The 24131-nt window shown below is 42.1% G+C and overlaps 1 protein-coding gene across 3 annotated transcripts in view; it reads left to right on the top strand.

The window, feature by feature from the left end:
* Nucleotides 1–1451: 1451 nt before the first annotated feature.
* drpr (multiple EGF like domains draper) overlaps nt 1452–24131 on the top strand; it is a 40242-nt gene continuing 17562 nt past the window's right edge. For all 3 annotated transcript variants that reach the window (XM_075693360.1, XM_075693359.1, XM_075693358.1), the window contains exons 1-14: nt 1452–1523; nt 4111–4194; nt 4323–4418; nt 4576–4682; nt 5431–5523; nt 7191–7292; nt 8915–9059; nt 9645–9765; nt 11094–11279; nt 15968–16061; nt 16430–16499; nt 18375–18557; nt 19500–19612; nt 21108–21271. In XM_075693360.1, coding sequence (XP_075549475.1) covers nt 1486–1523; nt 4111–4194; nt 4323–4418; nt 4576–4682; nt 5431–5523; nt 7191–7292; nt 8915–9059; nt 9645–9765; nt 11094–11279; nt 15968–16061; nt 16430–16499; nt 18375–18557; nt 19500–19612; nt 21108–21271 — 1596 coding nt within the window. In that variant the 5' untranslated portion in view covers nt 1452–1485. The remainder of the gene's footprint in view (nt 1524–4110; nt 4195–4322; nt 4419–4575; nt 4683–5430; nt 5524–7190; nt 7293–8914; nt 9060–9644; nt 9766–11093; nt 11280–15967; nt 16062–16429; nt 16500–18374; nt 18558–19499; nt 19613–21107; nt 21272–24131) is intronic.

Below are 24131 nucleotides of genomic sequence, written 5' to 3'. Positions count from 1 at the left end.
GCCATCAGCCAAGGCTTCCGCTGGCCACATTAGTGTGAAATACTATCTTCTTCCGTGGCACTATGGAAGGGATATGAGGCTCAATGTTAATGATGTTGCAATAAACCTGAATATTGTAGTGGTTATTGTGCTGCTCAAAGTGGCCACCTGATGCATATGATTGCAGCAACTGTCATTCTATGTAGCCAGGTAATCTCGAGGACTCAGCTAGCCCAACTGTAGCCTTCAAGTATCTGACGAGTATAGGCATGTTGCGGTCACGTTGCGCACGATTTTGGGCGTTGTCTTATTTTTCTGGCGTAAACTTTTTTTCTTTTGTGTTGATGTGGTAGAAATTAAATACACGTATGCAGGTTTGTGTGTTCCCTTTCCAAGTGGCAACTGACAAGCAGCACAAAGTACGGTGATTATCAGAGGAGTGAGCTTGCATAGCGTTAATCTTTTATGGGATGCAATGGTGCATCAAGAATTTGAAGGGTGAACACAGTGGGCTAGTGTGTGGATCTTTCGTATGTTAACGTCCAGCATATTTCGATGGTAGAGTCCTGAAAGCAAAAACTTGCTCTCTGATGAGTTGCCAATGTAATCTTGCTTTCTCATTGAACAAATTTTTATATGTTTTTGGGCATGGGTTTTTCGGGGTTCAGTGTATTACTAAAGAAAAATGACCGAAGTTGGAGTGTGAGGATTTTGTTTGCTAGTACTTGTTAGTGCAAATAATTTTTTTCTTGCATGCCTAGCAAATAGCATCACATAATATAATTGAAGCAAGAGAAAGTCAGCCCAGCGCTAGATAATGTCGAGCTAGGCTTTAGTGTATCATACCCCAAAAATAGGTGTGACAGCAACATGTGGCTGCTGCACTCGCATGTTGCACTGAAGATAATGTAAACCCAAGTTGGGCAAGGATACTAGTAGAAAATGTGCACAAAGCAGTTAGCAAAGCACACAAACAAGTGTGCATTCATTAAAACCTACAATCATCAAATTTTACCAAGCGCAGCTGAGGTTAAGAGGTTGTATATACGTTGGTGTCTCCACAATAAACACCAGTATATTCTTCACTTCATATTTGATGTGTGACATGTGCCCTTAGCTTTGTATAATGCTGATTTTTCAATGTATTCAATATAGTGTGGTGTTCTACTTAGTGTATTCATATTACATATACAAGTCACTTGCCTTATGTGCTGCTCAAATCTTTGAGAGGCTTAGGGAAGTCACGCAGCCTTAATGTAGTTTCTTGCTTATCTTTCTCACCACGCCCTGTACAAGTTGTTAGAAATGGACTTAGTATTCTGTTACTTATACACACATCATATTAAAATACTCTGGTGTCTAACAACCGCCTTCCCATTTCTTTTGTTTCTGCTGCAGGTGATGAACCTCAGGTGAAATGCTCCAGCAAGGGTGGAACCCTACTGTTCCAAAGTCCAAGGAAAGCTGTGACTGAGGCAACCAGCCACCACCAACCGGGCAGCCATAATGATGGCTGTTTATGCTTCCACGCTTAGGCATATTTTGTGAGTACCAAAGGCTCATTTAGAAGGCTTGTAAGAGGAAAGGCAGAAGTTATGCTGACACATAGTGCACTATTTTTCTTTCAACGCAATTAACAGTGTTCGGATACTTCAGGCACTTCTTGGTCTGTCAGTGTCTTGCCTCTTTCGTGGGGCTCTTCAAATGCTGCGAGCACACTCCACACAGGTGCATGTCCGACTGATGAAAGTGGGAACACACGCTCTTCTAGCTGACAATGAATAAAAGTTTCACACCTCAAATAAGTGCTTCTGCAATCGGGCCATAGTTTATTCGAAGTCAGATATGCTGGACCCTAATTCTTCAGTGCTAGTGAGGCAAAGCTGGCTGTGGTTGGGAGGCCACATTTAGTGAACCTTTCTTTGCAGCATCCATAGGCGCATGTGCTGTGGTCTGTGGCGGCACTGTGGTACATGCAGCTATTAATGCGATTGAAGTCCTAAGCCTGCTTCCCCCACTATACATATTGTAAATAAAGGTGTCTTCATCAATACGGCTTGTCACTACATTACTTTAATGTTAATCACATTAACATTGACATTCATCATGTGATGGGTTCTGCTCGAATTTTGTAATTGTTGCTATGCAATGCAGCTAACGTGTAGAGCATCTCAAAGCACTGGATTGCATGAGGAAAATTCTTAAGGGTACCTTTTCTTTCTTTTATTTAACTGCCTCTTGCACGCATGCAGCCACTTATCGGTGCAGGAAATGATGGCCATATTTCATTTCTGCTCTTTGAACTTCACACCTTAACACCTGGCCCGATGGTGCAGTTGTATAATCGCCGTGATGTCTTGGTGGCTATGGCGTTCTACTGCTGAGCACGGGGTCGCTGGTTTGATTCCCGAGCATGGCAGCTGGACTCTGAGGAGGTGGAATGCAGAAACGCCCATGCACCGTGCTTTGGTCGCACCCAAAAGAACCCCACGTTGTCAAAATAAATTGAAGCACTTCCACTACAGTGCTTGGCATAGCCATAGCACGCTCTGCAGCTTCTGGGCATGAAGCTCCACACAGTTTCATGTATTTGTGTGACATCCCAGGTTTTGCAGCACATCAATCCACTCAGGACAATTTTCTGCGTATTTCCCATTTTCAGCACACACTTACTGATAGGGAACAGGATGCAAACACACCTCCATGCTAGGATTTGAGTGCATGTAAAAAAAAACTATGCCCAAGCCATAATGCCCCCATGATCCCAGTATAACACCGGACTGTAAAGCCCTATTCATAATTGTTTTTCTGCACAGAGCATATGCAAGAGTTATCATGTCCATTTATCACTCTTTTTCTAATGCAGCATGCCTAATTTTTATTGACTACCATTTATTGGCAACTAGCTCGCTGTCATGTGGTGCCACAGTCAAGTACTTATGCCATATCTTCTGAACACTCAATTTCTGTTGGCTTTCTCTGAGTCAGCAGGCTACATACTTCCTGTTTGCCGTAAAGTCTACAATGCCTAGAATAACACAGCTTGTGCAAAAATTTAGAGGCAGTGTTGTCACCTGTCTGTTGTGTTTGTGTCATTTTCTTTCAGACCAAGCCTCTCTACTGATGATGAAAACTTCTTATTTTGTCTTTGAAAAGTGCAGTTGGCTAACGATTCCTTAAAACTACTTCAGTGTTTTTTGAAAGGAACTGTCTACCATTTTAATGATACTTCGAATGATAATAAAGCGTATCATTCAAAGTATCTACATGTGCAGTGGTTTCTCTAGCAAACGAGTAGAAACTTCGAAAATAAAATTTTTCTGTCTGCATAGTCTCTTAAAATGGTTTACGGATGCTCGCAACACTGATTACCATATGTGATAGCAAAGCCATGCCTATAAAAGGGAAAAGCCGAAAGTGCGTCAGGTTTCTGTAGGAAGAGTTAGTTTGTGTCGAACACTGAAATTGTCACCCCAGTAGCCGTCCTCAGCACGTAATCAGTTGCACGAGTCATTCGGATTTTTTTCTTCCTCGGTCATCTATTACATGGTGTGTTTCCTACAGGCACAGTCTGTATAGTCAATACAAGCCTAAACTGGTGTTGTGATGATGCCAGCATGTCTAAAAAAGTGCTTAAGCAACGCATTTTCAACATCCTGAAAAAGACCACAACCATCGCCCCGCTCCCACGACACTACTCGCACTGTTGCATGTCACCGTGTCAAGAGGGCATACTTGAGGACCCATGAATGCGCCAAACTGTTCACCTGCACACTTTTCAGTATGTTCTAAATGGAAATAAGAAAGAAATTCCTCTCCGACACAAAGAAAAGTTAGAAGTGCATAAAATATCATTTCAGGTAATGCATTAACGTAACCAAGCAAAATAACTCTCCCAGCACAGGGTTTTGATTACAGAAAAAGAAGGAAAAAAAGAACTGAAGACACGATGCTGCATTTTTTCACCTTTTGAAGTTCACCATATATGTGTTAAAGTGTAGTGATCACTGTTGATAGATACAAACATTCATGCTGGCCAAATATTTTAACTTATGTGAGAGAAACTTAAACACTTCTAACGAATAATGAAATGAATCTTTAAAAAAGTTTTCCTTGCTTTCACTGTTTCAGATGGGCATCTATTGCACTCATTGTTGTGTTCCCAACTTCTTTTACATTGGAGAATGGACCGAATGTTTGTACAAAGCAAGAAACGTGAGTACTCAAATTTTTAGCATGCAAGCTTTCAGTTTGTTACTATTCACAGAGGCATTATTTATGCTATCGCAGCATTAGAGTGCAGAACCGTGTTAGAACATGGCTCCTGTCTTGTCTCTGTTCAGGTACCTTACCACCGTTCGGGTTTCATACAACAAACCTTACCAAATTCGTACCTATACGTGGTGTTTAGCATTCCCACCACGATGCTCCAAGTACAGGTACGTATATTTTTTTCACAGCACTTGGCTAATTCTTGGAATTCCCCTTTAGTTTTGAGTTACAGCTGTATCACATGAAATACAGCAGTGACCACTTATCAGGCTGCCATGCCAGCTGTTGCTCTTAAACATGGGTATTTGTTCTTTTTTCCATCAGGATTGCTCATACGGTCGCCTACAAGACAGAAGTTAAAGAAAGCACTCGTACTGTCAAGGTCTGCTGCAAAGGTTTTGTGGAGACTGCTGATGGCTCCCGATGTTTGCGTAAGTAGTCTTGGCATTACTGTTTTGCACAAGCAATATATTCACATGTGGAGTTGGGCATGTCGTGTGATATGCAGAATCAGATAACCAGTGGTCTATTGAGTAGCAAAATGGATACTATAGGAGGGGAAATGCATTTGAGGGTGGCAGAGAATTGGTAATGAAATCTTAAAAATTCATAGCCATGCTGTAGGTTTGGCTGTTTCAGGAGGAGTATTGGTAGAGATCTCTATCAAAGGGCTTTGTCATCATCCTTTTTATGGCAATGTTTACACACAATCGGCTTCCATTAAATGAACAGCACATAATCTGGGCCATCTTTTCATGTGACCATGTTCTAAAGTCTTTAGACACACACTTTATAAGCAACCCTATTACCGCAAATATCTGGTAATTTGAACAGCTTGTTGCTCAGTAGCCCAGTTAACAGAAAGCAACAATGTCACAAAATGCCAACAGAATTGTGAACCAGATGTTGATACTATATCAATACAGTATTCGTACCTATACCAAAAATAGCATGTACTAACATGAGAAAAAACAGATAATTACTGCAATCCTGAAGTGGAACAGTAACTTTGTTTTCCTTAGCAATGTATTCCGTCTTTAATTGGTTTTGCAACAGTTAATATTTCTGTATCTTCAACGACCTAAATATTCTTAAAAAGAAGTGCAAGAATGGGTGGATTTTTTTTTTAGTCGTTAGCCTGTGTGCTTCATTTCTGTTTCCCTCATCAACATGCTTCAGCACTTTGCAACAACCCATGCATTCATGGAACCTGCTCCAGTCCTGAAACCTGTGAGTGTCAGCCTGGCTGGGGTGGCCCTACCTGCAACTTCTGTGAGTACTCCACTGTAACCTGTCCTCTTAGCGTACTTTTCTGGTCACATCTTTGCCATGTTGGTAGGTCTTGATTACACGTGTATGATCATAAATTGCCTTTGGGTTGCTCGGAGTGGGCAATGAAAGCTTAATTGGTGGGCTAGTTTTTCTTAACAGCCACTCAGTGGCTGTAGCATTCAGCTGCTGAACACAAGGTCACAAGTTCAGTTCCTGGCCACAGCAGTTACAGTCCAGTAGTAGAAACTAGGACAGAGATCTTGGTGTGTGTTAAAGAAACTGAGGTGGTCTAAATTCATGTCATGCAATCCACAACGACGTATTTTTTAATGCACAATTAGTATTGGGATGTCCTAAGTGGCAACAAGAACCTACCTCGGGCATATTTTTGCCATGCTATTTCTGTGCCTGTTCCAAGCTGTCCAATGCATACATTGTAATCATGGCTGAAGTAAGGTTTATGCGGTTGCCACTTAAGTTACAAGAAGAGCACTCTAACGATTCCAATATGGGAAATGACACTCCACAGGAAATGACACTGCATCGAAAATCTGCCACAAATATATTCCATGTGATTGCTTTTGCAGTCTTCCATATCAAGCCAGGATCCCTATTCTTCCACCATTCAATCGATGGTTGTTTAGCAGTAAAGGAAAAGTCACCTTTTTTGTGATAGGCTTCAGTTCGCGGTAGGTAAATGTCTTGCCGTGACTTGGAAGCCACACAACGAAGCAAAATTTCTCACAACCCAAACATATAACCTGTGATCACTTGTGAGCACTTATGTTTGCATGATCACCACAGTTAGTACAACTCTTGACTCCAGGCACTTTGCCTCAGTAATAAGAAATAAATGATCTTCTTTAATGGATCTTGTGGTTTTTCGAATGACTGCTTCATTCGAAATTATTCGAATGACTGCTTAATATGATGCCACTTTATATGTGGTTGTTTAGAGAGTTTGCTCTAAAGCGTGAGCACTTGGTGTGCTGTCTTTTATTTAGTACTTTCTAGTTACCTTCACACTTTCTCAAGTGATCAATGCACCAAAATCTGAAATGTCTCTCTCTTTTCTCCTTCTCTCTCTTTTCCTGGAAACATCAGTGATATACAGTAAGTCCTCCATTGTGTAAATGTCAATGCTTGTTAAGGAATCACAGCTATTTCTATTTCTTCTGAATGTGCAGCAAAGCAAAACAAAATTTTCTTTTCCTGCCTAGTGAAATTCACTTAAAGATACGACTCAGCTCTGCTAACCCTAATTATTTTTTATTAGTTTTAAATGACTTTGACATGAAATGAATGAAGGTGCAAATTTTTCCTGTATAAATGTCCCCAGCTTTGTTTTTTATCGGGCAGTAGTCAAGTAGCCATTTAAGTGTTGTCACTCGAGGTGTTTCTCTTGCTTTCATAACTCTACATTTGACCTCATTTGGGTATGTTTTTAAGTAAGGCCATATCTTTGATTTAGTTCACTTGACTGGAACCAATTACCACCCTGTGCCATATTGTGCTAACATTTGGCATGTAGCATGTACGGGCGATCTGTAGTTGCATATTCTGACAATGTGTCAGGCTATTCAGTAAGGTGTGAAGAGCTTCTTTTCTCATTGAAGTGTTCAGTGAATGAATGTGATCAAATGAATGATCACTTTTCTTTCCCACAGCCTGTCCAGATGGCAAGTGGGGTAAAGCTTGCCATAGGGACTGCCCATGCAAAAATGGCGCCAGGTGTGACCCAGTGAGTGGAGCCTGCTCTTGCAAGCCAGGTCAGTCTTCTTAGCTTGTTTTATTGTGACTATACGACGTTCGAATGCTCTAGGCGCATTCACACGTGCTGTCCCGCTGACGATGCATGCACGGCTTGTGCGTGTAGCATTAGAAGGTCTTTAAAATCGCGGAGTGCATTTGGCTGCAAAAATGACAAAGCAAAGTTGATGCATGGTCAATGCTACATATTCTGGCTTCTGCTGCTGGCATGAACACTGTGCGCAAGCTACTGTAAGCACACCAGTGTTCTCAATAAGCTGCATTGTGTATACTTTGGTCTGAGCAGTAAACGTCAAGCTAACATTATGTAATATTTCATTGTGCACTGACTAATGCTGACAGTTTCTCGTTGGTCTCATCTTGTGCATCATAAAGGTGTGACATCTTCAACACCACTGACAGCGCTCATCATGCCAATGTTGCGAGATGGCTGGTTTCTGCCAGGGTGCTGTTACTTCTGCCCAGTAGGAGTTGCTTTGTGTGCTCAGTTGTGCCAAAATGGGCCACTCGCATATAATTAGAGCACTATCTGAGGAGTTCAAATGCAATGGCAAACTGTGGTGTTGCTGTAATTGCTTTGCCCTTTTGTGCTTTGCCCTTTCGAGGAAACTGTAATTTTTACTCATTGTAGATTGTAGTACCATCAACTTTGAGTTGCTTCCTCTTTAAAAGGGCACTGCAACATTTTCGAGCACAGTAAGAAGACATCTGTAATGTGTAGGCAATGTTTTCATGAACACGCAAGCCAAATATTATTCCACTGCACGCTGAAGGGAGCCTGCAATCTCTCATAAAACAAAAAGTTAAGTCCCATGGAAGGGCTGCACCGCATCAAAATTGAAAAAAAAAAAAGTGCGGCCCTTACATGAGTTTATACAGGATATTTATTAAAACGCATCATACTTACTCTGGTGTGTTCTCAGATTCCAAAAGAAGGTGTTGCAAGGCCCCCATAAAGAGACAGTAAAGAGGAATGTTAAGCTACTCTGTGTTAGTGACCAGAGTCCTGGTATGCCAGAGAGGACACAATTAATTAAACACAAGATCGGAGTCGCCGCTCTAATTGCTCCTGATGTCTTGAGATTTGGACAGCATTCACTCCAAAGTAGCTAACAGGTTAATAATAAACAAGGTGCTCTGTATAGGGACTGAAGAATAAGCATAGTAATTCATTGAAGCTGTTTTCTAAACAAGAACAACTTAAGCATGCAAAAATACTCTGAAATTCCTGGTTTCATACTGTTGTTGCGAAAATCCATCCGCAAAAATAATGAAATAACTTTTGCCTATGTTTTCTCCACTCACGTCTTGCCGATTTGCTAGGCAGCCACATAATCGGTATCGGTATATATGAGTGGCTATTTTGCCTACAAAAGTTTCTGCACATACTTGGGAAGCCTTGTTTATGTATAAGCCAAAAAGTGGGCCAGATGTACTATTTACAGAATCTCCTGCAACATATAAAAAATTAAGGCCTCCAAAGAACATTCCTTTTTCTGATGCTATCTCAGAAATAGTATGTTGACAGTGGGGTGCTGCAAATTCGCGGCACCTGCGTAGCTTGGTTGTGCAGCAAGTGCGGTATCACATGATCGCCTTGGTTGGGCTGTTCTCCTTCCAGGATGGCAAGGTATCGATTGCAACGAGCCGTGCGACAGCGGAAAGTATGGCTACGAGTGTGGACAGTTGTGCCGCTGTGAGAACGGTGCCCTTTGTGACCACATATCAGGGGCCTGTACCTGTGCTCCTGGGTACACAGGACCTTTGTGAGTGTTTACTCTGTCCTCTAGTTTTAGAAACTTGTTTGACTGAAACGCCAGGTAGTGATGGGTAAAAATTTTTTTTTTTTCCTGTGATGAAAAACTGTGTTCTTGGATGTTGCAAATGGGCTGTAAATTTTATCCTGTGCTGTATTCCACAATAGCTCTCATAGCTTCTATAATTTTGAACCAAATTCAGGCAGTGTTATTATTTTCCTTTACAATCTTGTGGTGCATAACGTAACAAATGTGCAGAATTATGTGTGTTTTTGTCTTGCCATAGAAAGCTGCTTTTGTGTTGCACATCTAGTTGTGAGAGTGGTAAAGATTTGTTCTCGTGTTTGGCATCGATGTAATTTGTTTTCAATTGGTGAAAAGCACAGGTCACATTATCTGTGACTGTAGATGTGCTGTTTTATTTATCCTCAGTAATATGCATGTTTATGCGACTACAAAATTGACGTCCTAGCATGCTAACTTTTAATTTGCACCCTTTCAGAAACATCTGTTGTTTGTGTCTTGTTCTGTAGTGCTGCAATGAAATGTTCTGGTTACACCACACTGATGCATTCATTTTCTGTTTTCCATCAGGTGCCATGAGCTGTGTCCAGCTGGGACTCACGGAGACCAGTGTTCCAACAAGTGCAACTGCCAGAATGGAGGCACTTGTGACCCTGTCACTGGACGCTGCTTCTGTCCTGAGGGATGGACGGTAAGTCATGTTTACGGTGCACGAGGCTGTCCGATATCTGCACTGACATTTGATGCGTTGTAACCTTCCATGGCATCTTACACTTGGTACTTGTGCATAGAACAAGAGCTTCTGTATATGTGTTTCGACATTTCGATGCCATTGCTATAAATGACACTAAGCAAACATTGTTATGTTTCATCATGAAACTGCAGCATACAGTCGTGTGAAATTTGCCGAGCATCAATTTTGCACACGACAAGGGAACACAAATGCATGCATGCACACAGTACTAGAACACATAGGAGCGACAGTAATTGTGTGGCGTGTGATGTGTAGACACAAGCATTTGCACACAGTTTGTGGATGAGTGAGTTATCGTGATTGGCTGGCACATGTATACAGGCTGCCGTAGAAGTACACTTGGCAGTGCATTCTTTGCCTGTCACCAATCATAGCTAATGTGCTAGAAAAATGTTATTTAAGAAACACTGTATTAGTCAGGTAACCATGGTATAAAAATGACATAACCACCGTACAGAGGCAACTATTGGCTTTATACGGTGGTTATTTGTTTCTGTAGCTGAGCAACTACTGAAAGTGACAGCTTCAAGCTTCTACCATGCTTTGTTATCACCATAAGAAAGCTAATACTCTTATGTATGGCCCTTGGAAGTGTACATTGAATGTGGGGCAAAAACCAGGAAATGGAAGGGAGGGCTGGCTCATTTTTCTTACACAAACTTTTTTTTTAATTGTTAAGCTACTACAATAGAACCACAAAGGAAACTGGTGGCACTCAGCCCCACTGAATATATTTCTTTCTCCCACTGCATGGCCCCTGCATATATTGACATGCGTACTTGTTTATATTTTTCTGGTGACCGCACTTCACTGGCTAACACATGTTAACGGTTATCACTCAGTGCAAGGCATGCCTACATGTATCTGAACATTCTCAATTGTTGTTGCCAATTCTATCTGTCGTCTACATTGCCCCTAAACCTTGTGTAATCAGATTGAATGTGCAACACGAATAGTGTTGTACATTCTAAAAGGCACGCGAGCACCAGCGATTATGCTAAAACCTTCAGCGAGTCATGTATAACTAGCCACCGCACTTGGCCCGCAGATCAGATTTCAGTTACCAATGACCATGCTTGCTGCTTTGTTGTGCTCCGAGTGTTACTTGTTTTCGTGGACAGCAAGTTCTCCCAATAAAAAGTTAGTTTTGCGACTTGCGGTTATGTCACAGTGGTTCTTCACTGTCACTACAATGTGACGGCATGTCCGACATTTAATGTAAGTCGCTGCGATGTGATCAGTCTGTTGCTTTTTTTTTTTCACAGGGGGCTGTGTGTGCAAACCCATGTCCCGCTGGCTTCTATGGTACCAACTGCAGCCAACGCTGCCACTGCTACAATGGCGCTCTATGCGAGCACCTGACCGGCAAATGCATCTGTGGCCCTGGGTATGGGGGTGAGCGCTGCCAGGATGAATGCCCCGTCGGAGCGTATGGTCTCAACTGCAGCAAGGTACAACCACTGACTAATGCATCACACCTCTGGGTGTTGGCATTAAGAGGAAGCTTTAGCTCAGGTGCTCCTATCTAAATACATGTAAAATGAGAATTCGTTTTTGTCGGCAACCACTGCACCAAACTTGACGAGATTTGTTGCATTTAAAAGAAAAACTTAAAATCTAGTGACTGTTGCTTTCAAATTATTCAGTTAGATCGTCAATTTTTTATTAAAGATTGGCAAAAATCGAAAACTTTCAGAGAACGAAACTATCAAGTTCACAACTCTGTAACTCAACAGCGAAAAATGATAATATAATTCTGTGAGTTGCATCAAATAGCACCTCTAAAGCGGAAAAAGTTGATATGTTACACATGAATATAAAAATATTTAATAATAGGGAAACACAACTTTTGCAAAACCCTTGTAAACAACGTAACAAATTCACTTAAGATGTAAAATGACACATTGAATTTGTCCACTTTGAGTGATCTAATAGATGCCGTTTACAGAACCGCGATATCAGTTCTTGATGCAGAGCTAGGAATTTGTAAACTTTGTGCTTCTATTTTCTTCAAACGGTCAAATATTTGAAAATTGTTTTAAGAAAATTCAAGCCCTAAATCGAAATTCCGCTTCCAACAGTCACTAGAATTTAACTTTCTCTTTCAAATGCAATAAATTTCATTAATATCAGTCCAGGGGTTATCTCATAAAAACGTTATTGCGTTTTACATGTATTTGAATAGGCCGCGTCGGAGTTGGGCCCGAGCTAAAGCTTCCTCTTAACCCAACTCAGCTGTATATGTGGGGTTAAACAATGTAATAGAAACAAGAAAAAGTTGACAATTCCTGCCCTGTAACGAGAAGGCTCTAAGGTAAGTACAAGTGGCACAATTAATGATAGAGAGGTAAATGACCCATGCAATTATTAATAGACAAAGAACAGCCTAGATTACAGAAAAGGCATAAGTGAAAGGAAACTTCATGAATAAAATAGTTCACTATTGTGGTAATAGAATGGTATGCTGGATGCTGAAAGAGCTAAATGCAGTTTGGGTTGCCAACCAACCCCGAATTTTGAGTAAATGTCCTTTGTCCTGACTTCACCCAGTTGCCACGGTCAAATGTCCCAACAATTGCTTTTTTTTTCTCTACTAGATAATAAGAAATAGACCAGATTTCCTTTTTATAATGCCTGACAGTTCATTTGCATTCTTTTTTTGTGTTTGTTGCTGAAGAAAAGAAGAATCCAGCTGAAGAAAAGCACTCTACTAGTTGTGCAAGTTAGAATACAACTTGGCTTCCTGTATTTGAATATCCATCTTTAGGAAATGGGGGCGACTCATAACTGTGTTAATACAGTACCTCATCATTTGTCATGGTGCAGCTTTATTCGCCTTGTGACCAACTTGTAAACATTTGTGCACGAGAAGTCACTGTGTGCAGCACATATAACCTCTGTTGTAATGAATATTGTCACAGTCTGTAATGTGGGAATAGGACGCTGATCGTTGCCTTGGAGATGACGAAAAAGAGTTTAGATTTTTTTTTCACTGCTCTACACATGTTGGCTCCGCCATTAAAAGCCATCTGTAAATAGACATACGCTTCTTCCCTTCCTTCCCGTAACAATATGGCTAGAGAAGGCAGTAAGTACTATTGTTGCGTTGAATATAAAAACTGGAGGCTCATTATTAGCCTGCTAGAGTATGAACAGTTAAATATGCCCTACAGTTCATGCTCTGGAGCACCTGTTTGTTGTTATTGTGCACTACTGCTCAACTTGCATTTACGTAGCACAGATAGTCTTCTTTATAGACATTGGTGTGCGTACTAACAACCTGACACAGTAGCTTAGTGATGATGGCGTTGTACTGTTGAACATGAGGTAGGTTGCATATTCGCTCGTGGTCGCGGTGGCTGCATTTTGATGGAAGCAGTGTGCAAAAATGCTTGTGTACCCAGATTTAGGTTCAGCTCAACCTCTTACAGCCTGAATTTTTTTACCTGATGAAAATTATTTGATTTGCAGTTAGAAATACAGAGTGTCTACCAACCGGGAAAACCGGGAATTCTCAGGGATTTTTAATAGTCTGGAAAAACTCAGGGAAGATTCGGGAAATTTGTTCCTCTATCAGGGAAAATTAGCTGTAATTTTATTGAAAGGGTCGAAAGTCGCGGTAATGCTGGCTCGAGTAACAGACAGGAATCGTAACGAATCGTCTTTGATGCCCTGTCGTCGGCTGGAGGAGTTGCCAGTGTAGAGTCGACGACCGACTTTCCGGATTCCCGATCATTTGGACGTCTTCGCGGCACCACCACGTACCCTATAGAGTCAATGTATCAGAACGTCTGAAATTTCGGACGCAAGAACACTTTGCCGTCCGATTTTCCGGACGTTCTGCATGATCGCAGGTCCGAAACAGCATTAATAAAAGCCACCAGCGCTGACATTTTGATTACCTCGCCGCCTCGAACCGGCGCTATCGCACGCAGATCCGCTGGCAGCCGTAGCCACCACTGCGGCAACGCTACGCCTTGCTGCTTCGACGTTCGCTATTAAGCTTTTTGCCGTTCGGTGCCCTGTTTCGTCATTTCTCTGCTGTCAGCAATAATTTTGGCATCGAAGCTCGGACAGCACAGCGCATTCCATAATGCTGGTTCCTGAAAGTTACTTTCGCCTCAGTGTAGCTGTGTGACGCGGTTAAGCATTAACAAAAGTATTGCGGTGAAGCTTAACAAGCGTAGGAAGGGGCAATTGTCACAGGACACGGTATGTATTCCTTAATTTTACACGCGTGCACCCACCCTCTCCTGTCACAGTAAGAGCACCGCTATGCCTAATAAGTGTACCGACAGGCATTCAGAGCTTTTTCAGACGTGCCTGTGTCGATTTGAGCCCTTAAGAGCAGTAAAAGACATGCATTTATTTTTTCGGACTGCCTGATTTTTCTGAAGTTTTCGCGGCCCCTAGGAGGTCCTTCAAATGGTCCGTAGTGCGAACACCTGACAAAAGGAGCATGAGAACAGAAAGGACCGATGCATTGAGGAATGAACGGGGAATGAAGTATGCGAGCGCTTCTTTGAAGGAGCCTGAGCTCAAAAAACACTCTTGGCTGACGCCGAGATGCAGGTGTCCCTCATACAAACCAAAATAAACTCTTTAAAGCAGTGAAACACAACACTGAGGTATCGTGCACGGGCTGAGAGTGTGTCAGAACAGTTGAGGTTGACTTACGAGCTGTTGAGCGAGACTCTCAATTGTGACAAAATTTGGGCCTCATACCACTGAGCTTGCTATCAGTTGGTATAAAATATTCGAAAATATTTGCTTCTGTATGCATCTCCTTTTTATTTGTGTTTGAGAATGTCTGACTTGATTTGCAATTTCTTTCGAAGACATTTTATTTGCTGTGCATTTTACTAACCCCTCCCTTCTATTCTTTTTTTGAATAACATAAACACTACTCCTTAGTATTCAAATTGGATTAAGTCGGTTCTTTTAAAAAAATTTTTTCATATGCTTACTAAAGAGTGACAGCATCGGGTGATATGGTTCCAGCCAGTCTTGACATAAAACATAGTTCTGCATCACTCAGGGAATTTCGCAAAGGCACTCAGGGAAAACCTGGAAAACTCAGGGAATTCGGAAATGTCAACTTGGTAGACACCCTGCAAATACTTGTATGTAGTGTAAGAACACCCAGATTTACTCTCATACCATTTGTTGCTCCAGGTGAGATTGTACTTGCAGACTCATTTAAAGAAAACTAAAGCAGGCATCTAGCACAAAACAATGCCTTTATAGTTATTTGCATGCTTTTGCATTGAAAAAATTCAGATATGACTGGTGAACAGTCTTGCATATTGTGGCAGTCTATAGAATACTTGGTATTGCACAGATAGTGATTTCACTTTATGCATCTGAATGGATGCAGCCACACAAATTTTTTGTAGTGTTCACCCTCATAGGAAGCACCATACACAAGGTATTGTTTTCTAAGTCGGAGATAGGTACACACTGACGCCTTCTTGCTGGGGACATATTCTCGGACTATTTCTTTCGGCGATATCGCTTTCAGCGCAAGCTTATTAGCTGGTTGAGCACTGCGTCGTGTGAAGGCGATAGTACTATCACCGAAAGTGATTGTCTGAGAACACGTCCCCTGGATAACCCCTACATAACATCAAAAGCAAAATTTTTCTTTAATAAGCGGCCAGTTTGAATATATGAGCTTGGATTCCGTTCTCCTACTACAGCATGCCTTATAATCAGATTGTTGTTTTGCACGTAAAATTCTAGAACTACACTTTCTTTTTTGTGCAACTAATGTGAAAAACTCATTTTAATTTATTTTTGAAGTTGCAAAGGCCAGCTGTTGAACTAATACTAGAGTTAATGGCTCCGAGTCATTTCCAACTGAACTTTACTGCAAATGTTCTGCACGTGGCATAGCAGCACAAAACCATAAACTTTGATGTAGCAAGAAAATGTTTCACGCTTGTAAGAAGTGCTTTATAATTGCTTGGCGATGTTAGTTTTTGATTACTCTGGATGTAATTCAGTCGTGATCTTTCCACAGAAAACTTCAGCACTTTCTAGTTATGTTCAGAACAGCCATTTATTATTTCTGCTGCTTGGTATATAGGTGTCCCATGCATACAGCTGAGTTACTTTGTTGCTATTGTTGCTTTTCCAGAAGTGCGACTGCGATAATGGTGCCAGCTGCAATGTTACCAATGGCCACTGCATCTGTCTTCCTGGTTTCACAGGACCACGATGCGAAAGTCGAGGTAAGAAAGGAAATGTATGGATTCACTCATAAGTATACATTCAGTGATGCTGGCAGGTTCAGTCTATAGTAACAGCTTTCAGTTTATTACAGTTAGTAACAGGCTTAAAATACGATAAGTGCAAAAATCGTTTTGATCAAAAGTATGCTGTCAAGTAGTGCTCAGTCGTTCTGGCCCCTTGGTTTAGAGAAAGCCTCAAGACTCACTTAAGTATGCCGGAGCCTCCTTTTTGTTCTTGTGTTTATGCGTCCTATCCATACTCCCTTATTTAATGCACTGCGCTAGACATTTTTGATGTATTAGTACTTACTGTTTTCTTCTTTCTTTCTTTCTTTCTTTCTTTCTTTCTTTCTTTCTTTCTTTAACAGCTTGCACAGATGAATTATATGGACCAAAATGTGAACATGTCTGCCAGTGTGACAAGGAGAATTCAATCATGTAAGTGTGCTACATATTGCAATATTTTTACAAGAAAGTAGAGTGTTATCATGTTGTCTGACTTGCAAAAGCAGTTTCAATTTTTTAAAAGAAAGAATATCTTGGACCTGATATTATGAACTGCTACCACTTGTTTCAGCAAATATTATACTTAAATCCTGAAAACAATGTTTGTGGAGATGAAAGGGCAATCTTATTGGTGACATATTGCACGAGATAGACATTGGAAATTCTGTAGATTCACAATTTCTGACTCATCTGTAATTTTGAAAAAGCTGAGTTGTTACGAGTTTACTGTATACCTGGCCAGAAGGGGAAAGAAAGCAAAAAACTAAGAATTGCCATTAAACATAAACGTACACTAAAGGCGAATATTAAGACAAGCTAAAATGATAGATTAGTGCTTAAGAATGTCTAAGGCATTAATATTATCACGAACTAATATTGTCACCAAGTGACTTGACCAAGAGTAGCTGCAGCGGCGAATACAACAGTGTGTCACAGCTCAGTTTCTCCACGGCCGTCTGTCGGGTGCTGTTTTATGTCACCGATGGCAGTAAAGGGTGGTGATAGCACACACAACATCACCACTCCCCACTCATAGGAGATATTTTGATTTGCACAAAAAGTGTTTGTAACTCTCATGTGCAATTTTCTCTTAAAGTAAGTCTTCTCTTGACACGAAAAAAACACTGCGAGGTTTCTGGAATGGTATTTTAAGAGCCTGCAGTGACTTAATATTTGCCTTAAATGTCCCTTTAAGGCTTCTAGACACTGGTCTACTACCATATTTACTAGATTCTAGGCTGACCCTGAAAATTCAGAAGGTAGGAAAATTAAAAAAAAAAAGAAAACATTTGCACAGTTGCAACTGAATGAAAAAAAAAAAAGCATTCAACTGTGAAAAGAACATACATTTTATTATGTTTTTCGACACTCATTGCAACCATGTGCAACATTCACTCGTCGTTGTCTTCATAAACATCATTGGCCTTTTTCATCATTGTTTCCGACCACGCATATTTTTCATCGAAATAGAGCTCGTGCTGAGCCTATAGGTTCGATGTTTTTTTCAGCTAGCTGAGTGACCTTTGTAAGCCGTGGTGAGTGGCATCATGAACATGAGCATTTCGCAAGGTCAAAAAGCTCGATGCATGCAAACACAATGGCTAAGATTGACAACATATGTTCAAACAAAATGGCCAACCCATGCACTGCAATCATGGCTTTCAGTATCGGGCAGTGCACTATACCAGATCTCGGCAATGTAGTGCCTAGAGTATTGTGGCCATGGGGCCATGTTAAGTGTCTATTGGTCGCAGTCAAACTGGCCCTAGAATCTAAGCCAAACCTAAACTTTTGTACATTTCATTTAAAAACGGTATCGCCTTACATTTGAGTAAAATACGGTGCCCTCTGAACTCCTTCACATCGCCTCAATATCAAAACAAATGAGCAAATTTCATCATGACAAACATTTTTTTCACTTCTCATGCACAACCACGTCTTAAGATTTTATATCAACTCTATAACAATAAGCTGAACCTGAATTCCAGTTTGTATTTGAAGCCTCCTGGAAGGGTTTCACCACGAACTAATCACAATTACGCTATAATGCCTTATGTGCCAAGAGTTGATGTCTTTAAGCACTCTTTCATTGTCAAGACAATTGTTGAGTGGAATAACTTGAATTCTTGTGTGTTTCCGAGCAATAACATGGTTGACTCTTTTGAAGAAAACTTGGCTGCGTTCTTTGCGTGAACTTTGTGCTCTGTATTCCCACCCTGTAACAGCCCGGCAGGGCTCACAGTATTGGAAATAAATGAAATAAATAAACCACCTTCCTGTGCTTTTTGGTCCGTCTATTGCAAACAGGTGCCACCCGTGGACCGGTCACTGCAGGTGCAAGCCAGGCTGGAATGGGGAGACCTGCTCCCGGCCATGCATGCCACTCTTCTATGGGCCAGAGTGCTCCCTCACATGCAGCTGCGAAAACGACGGCACCTGCGACCCTGTTGACGGCACGTGCGTCTGTGAACCAGGCTTCATTGGCCCCAAGTGAGAGCCGTTTGTCACTTCTCTACGTATGGCGAAATGCACTGAAGTCACAATAGCAGCAGTGTCGCATCACATCTAGTAGGATGAGATGATCGCTTGTCTTTACAGTGAGCCACCCATGTTGGCACAGCGGCCAGGGCAGTTCGCTGCTGAGCATGACGGTGCAGGTTAGATTCTCAGTCGGCACAGTCGCGTTTCATGGAAATTGAACTCAAAAATGCTTGTGTGCTGTGCTTTGGGAGCACGTGAAAGGTACACTACAAAAAAGAAAAAGAAAAGTTGAGTTGTACTGGTGCCTAAATAACTTCTCTACAAAAAAAAAAAAAGAAAATCACTCATCATGAGAGGCTGCTTGATAAGCCAGAAAAGATGTAAAAATGAAAGGCGGGTGGCAGTATTACCTCAGAGTTCCGACACCAGCTCGCCGTGACATTATGGATTTTGATGGCATCTGCTCAGGCCTACTTAAATTTTTATTGGTGAAAGGGGACTACATTGGGTACTAAAGGAGACAGGGGCTGAGCTAAGCAAGTCTTGAAGATACGAGAAAATGTTTTGAAATTCGTGACGTCACACTGATGGATGGATGCTGGGGTTTCGGCGTGAAGAACAGAAAAGAGGGAGTTGGGCCTTCACTTTCTCCTCTTGTAATCAGCCTCTCATGACAAAATTAGCAAAAATTGTTTTGAAATAATACTTTGTCAGACAAACTGATTTAGTGATCCTCTTTAGTGGGCTTTCTACTATGCGTAAACTATGACGCATCTCATAACCTTTGTGATGCTTTGTGATGTTAATTGCCATCAGCAATTTTCGACAAACTCGCTCCTCTTAAGAGCTATCCTATCAAAATCTGTATAACAACACTCTTTGCTTCCTTTAAACATGTGACTCGACTCTGGGATGTTTTGATGAAGTGTTGCATTCCTCTTTACATTGCAGCTGTAGTGAGCGTTGTCCTCCAGGCAAGTTTGGAACCAACTGCTCCCAGAACTGCAGCTGTGAGAACAATGGAATCTGTTCACATGTCAACGGCCTTTGTCAGTGTCCGCCAGGTATAGACCTCTGATATTATGTCTGCAGCCAGCATGGTTGAATGACTTTTACTGTTCCAGCTTTTAGCATCACACTAACCCAAACAGAATAAACTGTAGTTCTATTGCACTGGCTACTGCTTGGCATAACTTAGCCCATCTTGTCCTGACCGGGCCCTCAGCTTGTCCTCATCATGGGGATCTAGGACACATTGCAAAATGTGATTAAAAATAATTTTTTGTCTTTTGTCATTATGATATGCCCATTTGCTACTCTTCATTTCAGTTTTGTGCTTGAATATTTGCATGTACACACCATATCCTTCACGCTCACCTACTTTTGTCTGTGTTTTGCTATATTTAATATTTCTTTATTTATTTATTTACAATACTGCCAGTCTCTACTGAGACCATAGCAGGAGGGCACTATATATATATATATATATATATATATATATATATATATATATATATATATATATATATATATATATATATACATACTTAAACAAAGAACACTGATAATGTTAAGCATCAATACATGTATAACGTCAGTTTTGCACCTTAAAACATAAACAATTTTCACTACAAAATGTATACACCAAACACAAGTACATGCGAACTTTCAAAAAATAAGAAATGGCAATTGAGGTATGCTACGCTGCATACCCGACTACATACACAGGGCACAAGTACATGGTGGTTTGCACGATCAATAATAGCACTAGCAATTTTAACCTGCTAAACAATTTTTCAATTTTTAATTCAAACTGAGACAGTGACTCTGTGTTAGTGGTGAGAGGCGATAACATATTACATTCACGGATGGCAACCGGAAAAAAGGAATATTTAAACACATTATTATTACATTTATATTCTACTAAGGTGTTTGTGTGTTTGTGCCTGGTAGGTCGTGTTTGTGAATAAGAAATGTAATTTGAAATGTCAATTTTGAAATAATTATGCAGAAGTTGATAAAGAAATTTCGAACGTGCCTGTTTCGCTCGTGCTTCGAGCGTAAGGAGCCCAGAAGTTGCTAGAAGGTTAGAGGGAGAGTCTTCACGTCTAAATTTGTTATGGATAAATCGAATGGCCTTCCTTTGTATTGTTTCTATTTTCTTTATGTTAGTTTGGGTATGAGGAAACCATACAGTGTTTCCGTATTCGAGGATCGGCCTAACGAATGTTTTGTATGCTAGGAGTTTTGTTGACAAGGGTGCGAGTTGAAGTGATCTGATTGACAGTTGAGTGCAAATATGACAGCAGTGCACATTGAACGGGGTGCAATTCTGCAAAAAGTTGTTCCTATTGGTCCACTGAAAATCAAATATCCCGGTGACACATACCGAGCTTCGGTCAAAACTGGTCACTGTGTTGTTCTTATTGTAGTTTCAGGCATTTGCATGACTTCTGTTCTCTTCATATTGTTGTCAGCACACTTACATATATATAGTGCTACTCTCTGTGTTTCTCACTGTTATTGTGCTTACATGTTGCCCTCCATGTCTTCCTTCAGGCTATGCCAAGTCGAGATGCAATGAACTGTGTTCTGTGGGCACATATGGCCTCAACTGCCAGAGTAAATGCAAATGCAAAAATGGGGCAGCCTGCAATCCAGTCACCGGAGAGTGCACCTGCTCACCAGGATACCTTGGGGAGTTCTGCGAGTCCAAATGCGATGTGAGCAGTTGACCTTTCTATCTAAATGCACACTGTTCCAAGATCGAAGTTCCTGCCACAGTTACGTAGTAGTTGTGATGTTCTGGCAGTAAACTTGGTCAAGTTTGGTTTATGAGTATTCCCAATGATAGTTATCTCATTTTGATAGGGGCATAACACAAACATACTCATGCAGTGGAAGTACAGTACACTTCAGGGCAACTAGGGCCGCCCAAACTATAATTGCAAGTCTTCTACTGTGATAAAATCAATTGAGGTTAAGCAGTCTGATTGTTCTTGGACAATTCACAAAGGGTTATCACTGTTCAGTGCTGCAAAATTTGCAATGCATAAGTAAATGTGTGTGTGTGTGTGTGTGTGTGTGTGTGTGTGTGTGTATATATATATATATATATATATATCGTATTTACACGCATCTTCTAGGCCGACCCCTGAATGTCCGAAGGTGGAAAAAATAAAGAAAACTTACCTCCAATGTAGGCCAAACAAAAATGTAAGGACAGTGTTCACAAAATGAAAACAGCATTTATTTAGCAGCATGTAGCAGCAGCAGCAAATAGCAGCATGTAGAGCGAGTTGCACAACACCAACTGAACAGTCTATCAAAGCGGAATGTGTAGAGAGAAAGTCAAGGCCCAGGATGAGGTCGTGAGAGCAGTGCTCTAGAGCATAAAATAAAACAGAAGTATGATGTCCGGCGACACTCACGCGAGCCGTACACATGCTAATAACGGCTGGTGTTCCACCGTTGGCGACTCGGACCACAGGGGACGGGGCAGGAGTGAGGACTTTCTTCAGACGATTCCAAAGCTGAGCATTCATCAAAGATACGTGCGCACCAGTGTCAAGCAGAGCCGTAACAGGCACACCATCCACATTCACTTTAATGAGGTTCCGATGTGTGGGCAAGGTTGGAAGAGAATTTTTGCATCGGGTCGGTTCGGCAGCATCACCTCTAGGTGCTGCACCCATTAGTTTTCCAGAAGGGTGCGCCGGCAGGAGCTAGGAGATGGTGATCAACGAGATGGGGGCGATCAGGAGAAGCGACGACGTGGTGAAGGAGAGCGGCTAGAGTGGGTAGGCAGAGAAGTGTCGCCAGAACTTACTGGCTGCGTTTGCGGGGGGAACCGAGGAGCAGCATGAGGGCCGTGGGATGGGAAGTAGGGCCATGGGGTTGAATTCCACGAAGACCGGCAGTGACGTGAAATATGGCCAATACGCCCACAAGTAAAGCATATAGGCTTGTCGTTTGGAGTGCGCCATTCGGCCGGATTGCTTGGGGCATTGAAGCTGCGGGTGCATATGACAGTGCTGGACGGAGTGTAGTCAGGTCGATTAACTGAGCTGACGGTGGTCAAGCCAACGTTGGCCAATTCTTGGCACACGACGGACTGTATCAATGAGACGGTCGCCTGGCAATTGTCGGGGCTATGGGTTGGGGTCGTGGCAGGAGATGCGGCTTCTATTTCACATCGGATGATATGTAGAATGTCATCAGAGTGATTGGGTGTGAGCGTACGTCGGAGGTCTTCGCAGGAGGACGTAGCAGCCGTGTTGGGAAGACGGGGAAATGGCTGGGCAATGCGGCAATTCTTGACTTCTTCAAACTGTCGGCATTCGGTAATAATGGCTTGCACAGTAAAAGAATTCTTGAACGCAAGGAGGTGGAAGGCATCAGCTGCTATGCCCTTAATGACATGTGCAACCTTATCTGGTTCAGACATCTTTGGATCCACTTTGCGGCGCAGAGCGAGCATGTCCTGGACGTAAGTGACATAGGATTCTGTGCGCGTCTGGACACGCGAAGCGAGGTCTTTTTGGGCGGCGCGCTGTTGTCCAACAGGTTTGGCAAACAAATCCTTGAGCTTCTGTTTGCAAATGTCCCAGTTGGTTAGTTCCTCCTCATGGGTCTGAAACCAGACGCATGCTGTGCCCACGAGGTAAAATATCAAATTAGCGAGCACGATGGTCTGGTCCCAACGGTTGCTGGCGCTCACCCGCTCATATAGTTGAAGCCAGTCTTCAACATCAGTGTTGTTGGTGCCAGAAAAGGTTCCTGGGTCACGGAGTTGTGCTAGAATGACGATGGGTGTGGGTGCCGATGGGCCTGAAGCATCCTCGCCTTGAGCTGGCATTGTAGATACAGCCAAGGAGCGCCCGCTGCGTAAATCCGTCTTGATAATGATCCCGAAACTTCCACCGAAAATGTTACGGGGTTAAAAACAGTTAGACATATATTTACAAGATATTTACAATAATTGTAACAGCTAACAAGATGGTAGACAGCGCGCGAAAACCCAGGGTGTCGTCTTCTTCGGACCAAGCTGAAAACATCTTCGTCAGCGTGTCACAATATGAACATGCTGAGCTCACTCTATGTCATTATCGCTGCCAGCCTCGTCGCTGTAGCCCAGACCACACATACTGTTGCGGACATGCGCAAGCTAGCATCCGCATGCCCATGCATGTGCCGACAGTGCGGCACGGCTCACACACGTCGAAACGCGGCGCGATCTTGGTGAACAGCAACTCTGTTATCGCATTCTTGTTTTCTTTGTCAGTGTCATCTCTGCGTTACAGCACAAGCAAAAGCATCTCCCATTGCCCCCTCCAACGACAGCCGCTTTTCTCATCGATGCTAAAGTCCCACCTGGGTTGAGCATTTGACGATGCCTCTGTGGCTAGCACAACTTTTTGTTTAAAAGTGGCACTATAGTTTGGTGCCATTACGGTAACGCCACGCCACACGCAAATATGACACAGGTCAAAATGGCGACGCTGCTTATGTACTTCAGTTGGCTACTGGTGTGGCTAGTAGCAGCCGCGATACTGACTTTTCTAGATGGTGCTAGCTATGCAC

The sequence above is a fragment of the Dermacentor variabilis genome, chromosome 5 (genome assembly GCF_050947875.1).
Source record: "Dermacentor variabilis isolate Ectoservices chromosome 5, ASM5094787v1, whole genome shotgun sequence".
NCBI lineage: Eukaryota > Metazoa > Arthropoda > Arachnida > Ixodida > Ixodidae > Dermacentor > Dermacentor variabilis.
The sequence above is the reverse complement of the archived record's forward strand: the minus strand, read 5'-3'. Positions and strand labels throughout refer to the sequence as shown.